General features: G+C 46.9%; 1 protein-coding gene across 3 annotated transcripts in view; it reads right to left on the bottom strand.

The window, feature by feature from the left end:
• Positions 1-6,825: 6,825 nt before the first annotated feature.
• Positions 6,826-8,534, bottom strand: part of BOD1L1 (biorientation of chromosomes in cell division 1 like 1) — a 64,682-nt gene continuing 62,973 nt past the window's right edge. For all 3 annotated transcript variants that reach the window (XM_045284410.1, XM_045284412.1, XM_045284409.1), the window contains one exon: positions 6,826-7,273. In XM_045284410.1, coding sequence (XP_045140345.1) covers positions 7,156-7,273 — 118 coding nt within the window. In that variant the 3' untranslated portion in view covers positions 6,826-7,155. The remainder of the gene's footprint in view (positions 7,274-8,534) is intronic.

The following is an 8,534-nucleotide window of genomic DNA, read 5'->3' as shown; positions in this document are numbered from 1 at the left end:
CTTTCTGTCAGGCTGCTCCCTTCTGCTTTCGTCAAGGATGTTCTTGATGGCATCCCACAGCTCACCATGCCATTGTTCACAGCAGCTTATAGATGTATAAAGTGAATATACATGTACATATTCATATGTGTGTCCACATATGTATAAATGGGAGAAGATGGGGCTTTCTACACCTGTAAAGAGTCTCAGAAACCCACAAGAGCAGCTCTACTTTGTTTTATAGGGACACTGTATTAGTCTAGGTACTTTGGAGAAACAAATCCACAGCAACTCACGTATAAGAGAGTTTTATGCAAAGAAAATGTGCATCACGAAAACATCCCAACCCAATGCTGCCCAAGTCCACAAGTCCAACATTAACCCATACCCAACACCAGTCCACAAAGTCCTCCACCTCACAAAACAGAGGCAATGATGCCGACTGCAGGAGCAAAGCTGAGTCTGTGAACGAACAAGCATCTCAGCACTGGCAGGGGTCTCCACGCGGCTGCTCCAGCACCCAGGGCTGCATCGGGATAGGTCCATGTAGCTTCTCCTTGGGGATGTCTTGTAGGAAGTCAATCTTGCAAGCTGAAGCAGGGAACTGCTAAGGCAGCTGCACCCGGTGCAACCATCACAAAACAAGAGACCTGAGAACTAGAAAGGCGAGGCTTCACCACCCATATATCCCTTCGCCTTTCAACCAGCACCACATGTGATTATTGGCCAGGCTGGCACAATTAACTAACTCAGACACTATGAATGAAAATTAACATGATGGCACAGAGGGTTTTATTTTTTGGATATATAAGGGCGTAACCCCCACCCCCCCAATGGAATATTTCTTTCAAAGCTATGTATTTAAAACTTTTCCCCAAACAACCTAATCCTTTTCAAAGTACTCTCCATTACACTTAATATATTTGTCAAATCTGCGATTCCATTCTTGGAAACATTTTTCAAACTCATCTGTTTGGATGGCTGATAGCATCTCCCTCATTTTTTTCTTCACCTCTTCTATAACATTAAATCACTGTCCTATCATGTCCCTTTTCACTCATGGAAACAAAAAGAAGTCACACAAAGTGAGGTCAGGTGAGCCAGGTGCGTGGGGCAAGAGAGGCATGTTGTTTTTTGCCGAAAACTGGCACACTGAGATGACAGAGTGAGCAGGTGCATTGTCATGGGGATCAACCAGTCCCCTGTCTGCCATAAATCAGGCCTTTGTTGTTGCACACTGTTATGCAATCTTTTCAGAACCTCTAAATCGAAATCCCGATTAACAGTCTGACCTGGTAGAATGAATTCCAGACGCACTACAAGTGAACATTTTTGTCCATTTGGGATGATGACAGACATCCAGAACGATGTTTGCATCAATTGACAAGGCAGCCCCTTGTATCAGCTTCTTGAGAAGACAAATGACCTGGCTGAATTCCAAAGTACCTGAACTTCAAAGCACCTGCCTTCAGCATTTCACAGAGCTTACCTCCCTGGACAGACCACAGCCCCCCTCTCCCTAGCATTGTTTCCTAGGAACAACATGATTTACTAACAAAACTTCACCTGGCCCGAAACTTGCAACTGCAGCACTAAGAACCTCCCTTGCCCTTACCAGCTCACATGCCTTTAATCTCATACCCTATATAAGTCCCACGGCCTCACTGGCAGGCGCGACTTCCTTGACCTATTCATTGGGCTGCGGAACCCGCCGGGGGCTCAAGATGCCCCTGTCCCTTTCCCTGCCCTCCCATCTCTCCCAGGAGTTCTTTCCCTGCCTCAATAAAATCTTTCTCAACTTCACATTCCTGGCTAAATTCTATCTCTGTTCCACGCCTCTGTCTCCAACCTTTCAACACACTTGAGTTTTTCCCGTAGCACTGTCTTTGTAAGCTGTGTTCAACATCACAAGAGTTTCTGTGACATTTTTCCCAAGCAGACAACAAAATGTCACAGCAGGACAATGTCCTCTTAAATTGGCCATCACAAAAAACAAGGTTTGAGCAAAACTGCTTTTATGAATAAATTCACTGTGACCAGAGATAACCTTTCCAGGTGACGCCACTGGGTGCACTCAAAGCAAGTTGCTCAATGCTTGCCTAGTGGGAAAAATGCGTACTATGAAAGTTCCACCTGTTTTTTTCTTTTGCTTCTTTTTGTTTTGCTTTTGAGGTACCCTCTCATATATCTGTTTCAAAAATTTTATGTAAAAATTTAATTATCTTTTAAACCCATTTTTCCACATAAGTTTTTGGAATATCTAATTACATACATATACACTTTTGACTATAAAGTGTTATGTCTCATTTTGAAAGGATAAAAAAACGTGCATATGTAAAATATCCCCTTTGTAAAAATCTATTTTGTTAATTCAAGAGCCTGGTCCCTCATATTTAAGCATCTCTGATACTGGGCATCTCTGGGTTAGTTTAACAAAGGTTACGGAACACTGATAGTGCTGATACTGCTGCCCTTGCCATATGTGGATTTGTTCATAACTGCTCATATTGCCCTATCATTTGAAATCTGTGCTCCATTGGTTCTAAGGGATTTGATTTGTTTTGTGTGATTTGATTTTTAAGTGCCACTCAAAGGGTTTCTTTAGAGTGCTTTTTGATTAGACATTGAAACAGTCACTGTGCATTCAGAAAGACACAGAAAACGAGTGCCCAGGAATTTTAAATGAAGCAACACTCATGGTTGGGGGAATGACCTCAATTCTCTATTTTCCTCTAAAATCACCATATATGCTTGCTGAGTTCTAAAAAAATCACTACCAGCTGGTGAGGCGGTAACATTGTGTTCTTGAGACATGTGCAAAGGAGGGTCTTCAATACACCAAGCCCCTAGTCTGAAAGGAGGAGAAACGGGTAAGTCCCTTGGAACTGAGATGTTTCAAAGCAACAAAAAACAATGTGAGTAACGTATGGATCTCCCAAGGCTATCCTCAATGTTCGTCAGCGTTTTGATTGTGTATTTGTTTTCTTAGCTGTTAGGTGCTGATGAATCTGTCCCGACGCATAGGGACATTAGGTACAACAGCATGCAACACTGCCTGGTCTCGCGCCATCTTCACAATGGTTGGTGTGTTTGAGCCCATTGCTGACGCCCCCTGTTGAGGAGCTTCCTCTTTTTTTGTTCAGCCGCTACTTTAGCACGCACCATGCTCTTCTTTAGGGACTGGTCCCTCCTGATGACATGTTCAAAGTACATGAGATGAAGCCTTGCCTTCCTGGCTTCTAAGGAGTTTCTGGCAATTATCTTCCAAGACAGATCTGTTTGGTCTTCTGCTTGTTCGAGGTACTTTCACCAACACCATAATTCAAACGGTCCAATTCTTCTTTTGTTCTATTCCTTGCCCATTTTTCTTAGCATCTCATAATGGATGAAATGCTGTGTACAACCTCTGTATATATGTAACTAGAAAGACTACAGGAATTATACACCCAACTACTAATGAGGATGATATCCGACTTGTAAGGTTTCAAATCATGTTTCCCTATTTTGCTTTCTGTTAATTTCTATTTTTCTACCATCAAGACTTTTATTTTTAGAATACAGTGTTCCTTGGAAACATCGATATTTTATAGCTTTTAGTTTTAATTTTTTAAATTGTGAATTAGGTGAGGGGATTTACATTTCAGACCATGAACGGTTACAGGTTTTTAAAACTCAAGCACATCGCTAAGGCACTCCCGAGGGCATGGGCCAGTTAACTGCGGGCCACAGTCATGGGTCCCTGGCCCAGTCCTGAGTTCACTGCTGTGAACTTGGAGGAAAGATGCGACTCCCTGCATCTCAGTCCCAGGCCCATCGCGGCTTCATAAAGGGTTCCCAAACTAGTCACACGCCACCCCCATCTTCAGTTCTTCCTCTATCAAACGAGGGGTTGGACGCGCCTACTCAGGACAGTTAGCTAGGGCACATGAAGGGTTTCCACCTTTGCGCAACGTCATTTTCCATGGCCGTCACCTTATGAGAGATGCACTCTTTCGTTACTGGGGGAGGAAGCAGAGCTTCCTAGCTTTCTAAGTTTGAAAAACTCCGAGCCGTGCAAAGTTAACCAGATTTTCATGATTTCTGAGAAAGCAACAGGTGCTAATGGGCACAAAAGAGGCTCTGGTGGTGTAATGGTTATGTGTTGGGCTGCTAACTGCAAAGTCATTAGTTTGAAATCACAAGCTGCTCCTTGGGAAAAAGATGAGACTTTCTACTCAAGTAGAGTTACAGTCTTGGAACCCTTGGAACCTCACGGGGAGGGGCGGGGGGGGGGGGCGCAGTTTTACCCTGCCCTGCAGTGTGACTATGACATGGACTTGGCTCAGGCTGCAGGGCAGTGGGTTTGGTTTGGAGAGTGGAAGGGGTGGCGGTGGGGGTCCAGTGGCAGGTTTGACTTCTCCACAGCAGTGCCAGGTTTGATTCCTGGCTAATGCACCTCATGTGTACCTCCCCTCCACCCCCCGCTGGCCACCTCCCACCCTGGCCCCTGTTGTCATCTGCAAGTGCAGGCTTGTGTGTTGCTCTGATGCGGTTGTACCCTAGTGGCATAGTGGTTAAGTGCTCAGCTGTTAACCAAAAGGGCACTGGTTGGAATCCAGCCCCATGTAGCAGTCTGTGTGTATGCTGGGATTACAGCCTTAGAAATCCTGAGCCATTTCTTGACCCTGAATAGTTGCTATGCATTGGCACCAACTCGATGGCAGAGATGCAGAACACCCAGATGGAGACAAACTATGAAGGCCAAAACTTGGCCAAAGAAATCCTTGTGGATCCCAACAGTCTGATCCCATTGTGCGTGGGTGCCTCCAACCTAATGGCACCTGGCAATGGGGTTGCAACAGCATCTTGAGCCTGGGGTGCTGTACTGCTCCTTAATGATCTCTATGGGCTCCTTCCTGCTGGGCTGGTGGTTATGGGTTAGGCTGCTAACCACAAGATCAGCAATCTGAAACTACTAGCCATTCCTTGGGACTATATATATATATAAGCACATAAAGAGGTAGTCTTGGAAATTCACAGAGACAGTTCTACCGTTCTACCCTGTCCTATAGGAAGGCTATGAGTCAATTCTGAGTTTATAGGCTCCTCCAGGACGTTCCTGAATGCTCTGTTCTCAGGTTCTGCCCTGCTTCCTCCTTTCATCAGGGGCCCTCTGGTTCTCTCTAAGGCCGACACCACAGTGCGGCTGCCACCTGCTGCTTGAGGCTGTTGTACCTAGAGCTGTGCCCAATCTTTAAGGATGCAAATAGGAGCCCTGGTGGAGCAGTGGTTACAGTGCTGGTTGCAAATGGAAAGGCCAGTGCCGAGAAGCCACAAGGCAGCCTGCTTTGAATGTGTGTTGTGCTGTGGTCAGCTACCACCTTTGAACAGGGCACCATTGCTGCCTTCCTCCAATTAAAAAACAAAACAAAAACAAAAGAACAACTCACTGCTGTGGAGTTGATTCTGACTCGTAGCAACCCTACAGGACAGAGTAGAACTGCTCCTGTGGGGTTCTAAGACCGTCTTTATGGGAACAGTCAGCTTCATCTTTCTCCTGAAGAGCAGGTGGGTCTGAACCATGTCCTTGGGGTTAGAAGCCCAAGGCGTAGCCCACTACGCCAACGGAATGCCTGCTTCCTAATCGGTCAGAATGCTACGTGCAAGACTTGATTCATTGCCCTTGTTTCTGTTGGGGGTGACCATGGTTAAAATGCATCTTATCAATGAAAGTAAAGAATTGGCATTCCTGGTCTCTGACATCCCTCCTGGGCCTCATGTTCAGTTAGCAGGTAGGAGAAGTCATCGCTGCCTCCCATTGGCCAACTACTTACTGGAAGACAGGGCTCTCATATGGGGGATTTGAAAATCCAGGGAAAAAAATTCTTGCCATGTAAAGTTTTGGGAAACATTTTATAATTTATATATCAAATCTCAGTAAGAAACCATGTAAAATGACAGAAATATACATCTTACATTGAGTTCAAAAACAAAAGAAATCAAATCAAAACAAAAACCATACACATTAAATGTGAATTTTAATTAGAAAACAAGAATATGAACAAACTGCTTTTAAAATAATCTCATTTGGCAACTCATCACATCATTACAGGAGGCAAATTTGATCTTAAGAAAAGTTGAATCTTATGAAAAACACAAGTTGGACAGTCTGCGTACAGGGGAGATAAAACATGTTTAAAAAAGAATCTGGCAAATGAGGCCAGTTTCTATTCTGAAATCATTATGTATAAAACCACCAAAGATTTCAAATGCTCCACTGGGGATGGGTGGGGGTGGGGAGCCAGTCGTCAGTGCCTTTCTCTCCTGGACAGCCTGGGAGCCAGCTGGGGTTGGGCACAGAGCAAGGGGGGAAGAGCCATGGGGGCTATGCTACCTGGTGGGATGTGATTGTACACTGATTGTACACTCCCCAACTCCCACACCAAACCCAGGCTGGGCAGGAAGTCACAGAGGAGTATCTAAAAACAAGCTACATTCTTAAGAGAGAAGTCTTCACAATAGAGGGCGGAAAAGCATGGGCCAGCCTTTCTGGAGCTAAGCTACTTCACCTGGAGACATGCGAGGATGACTTTCCTGCCAGATGATAGACAGACAGGCAGACGGGTGGGTGGGCTGGGCAGTCTCTACTGGTGACTGACTGCATAGCATTTAAAACCTTTTCTTATCAAGAAACAAAACAAAAACGCCTGATAATAAAATAAAATACACAGATATATAGTCAAGTTCACAGATAAGTTTTCTCTGGAAAATAAATAAGGTGTTCATTGATTAGCATCTTACAGAGTAAAATACAGCCTATCTTTACATGTTTATATACTGTACACAGATAAGCAGGGTGGTGGGGGGTGGGGGGGGGGTCGGGAGTAGGGCTCTGTCAGGTGGAAAAGGTCGCCAGGTGGGGCAGCCCCACTGGAAAAGGTTAAAATATACAGTTACTTTGTTTTGAGTTGAGATACAAAGTAAACTTATCTTCTTTTACCTGAAAGAAATGTACATAACCTCTTCTATGAACAGTTCATAAAGCTGTTTGGAATATCCCAGGAAACAGCCGGCAAGTGGAACCACAGCACATAGCGCATCTGCTTCCTGGTTGACAAAGCAATGGCTTCCGGCTGCCAGCTTGCTCCCTGCCCCCGGCTCCCCACCATGTCCCTGGCTGGGTCAGCAGAGCCAGGACTATCGCTTGGCCTTTTTCCCGGGGGCCTCTTCCACTCTCTGCTGGCCTCGAGTCCGAGCCCCTGGCGGGCTGGCTTCTCTCTTGCGCTTGGCAGGCGGAGAGACCTGGGCCTTGGATCTGCAGGGAACAAAGTCAGGGCAGTGGGTGGGAGTGCAAAGCAGCCGCAGCAGCAAGTTCTTTGGGAGTCGCTAAAAACATGGAGGATGACCCAGCCAATGCAGAGAAGCCCAGTGTTAAACTGGTACACTGAAAGGACAGGAGATGGGGAATTCCATTTCTTCACCAAAGCAGTCACCCGGAGAGAAGTGCGTTGCTGAAGCTGCGGCTTTGGGATGCTGTTCCACCCGAGGCAAGTGTTGAGAGAAGCAGTGTTTGCTCACAGCGCCTGCACGACGACCCATGTGACAACCCATGGGGGGCACGGGGGACCCAGCTGACGTTGGCACAGGGCATGGCAGGCGAGAGGAGCTTGGGTGAGTGTGGGTGTCTGTACCCAGCTCTGCCCAGCCTGCATTCCCCTCGGTGTCTAGTCCCACTGTCTGTCAGAGAAAGAACTGCCAGGCTGACCAACGGATGTGCTGTTGAGGCAGCTGGGAAGAGCCAACCAGGACTGGGACTCAGGCAGGCTTGCCCGGGCAGGCACCACTGTAGGCACCATGAGTGAGTGTGCTGGCTGTGCTGGTGAAGGCACAACCTTTACCCTCTGAGGGGCGCACCCCGTCTGTGCCCGGTGCCCCCTCCCTTTCTCCAGCTGGCCAGGATGCGTCCACTCCCCAGCTGGTATAGCCTGTGGAACACTGCCACTCCCACAGCTTGCCCGTGGAAGTGACCCTGGGAAGAGAGGTTGTTCCAGGGAGCTGGAACATTCCACACACCTCCTACGACCGCCTCCCTCGGCCTGCACTGGCCCTCTCCATAACCTGCTCCTTTGAGCTCTTCCCGCTCGGGAAAGGACGCCATCCCAGCAAGGGAGTGCTGGTGATGGCCAGGCCAGGCCCACTCAACACGCACACAAAGGCAGCCACAACCTACAGGTGGCCCCGGAACAAAAGAACTTTGGTCAAGGAACAAAAAGTTGTCAGGAAAAATGTCGTCAGATCAACTTGGACACTAGGAATCGTGAGATCTGACAGGTCATTTCTTGGTCAAGAATCATAGCCCTGCCCTAATGCCTACTCACGACTGTGCCATGAAAATCTGTTACATATTCATAAACCCCTCAATTTCCTTCCTGATGTACACTAGAACTGCAAGCCGCCCTTTTGGGGGCAGCTGCCTTGGTACCTTGAGTCCTGGCCTGTCTCTTGCTTGACCACTGCAAGTCTTTCCCTTCTAGTGGCACCAGAGAATGATTTGTTGGAAACACCAAGTTCTCTCT

This window comes from Echinops telfairi, unplaced genomic scaffold (genome assembly GCF_000313985.2).
Source record: "Echinops telfairi isolate 266 unplaced genomic scaffold, ASM31398v2 ScPeMD7_7468;HRSCAF=8506_2, whole genome shotgun sequence".
In the NCBI taxonomy this organism is placed as follows: domain Eukaryota; kingdom Metazoa; phylum Chordata; class Mammalia; order Afrosoricida; family Tenrecidae; genus Echinops; species Echinops telfairi.
This window is presented reverse-complemented; position numbering and strand designations above follow the sequence as displayed.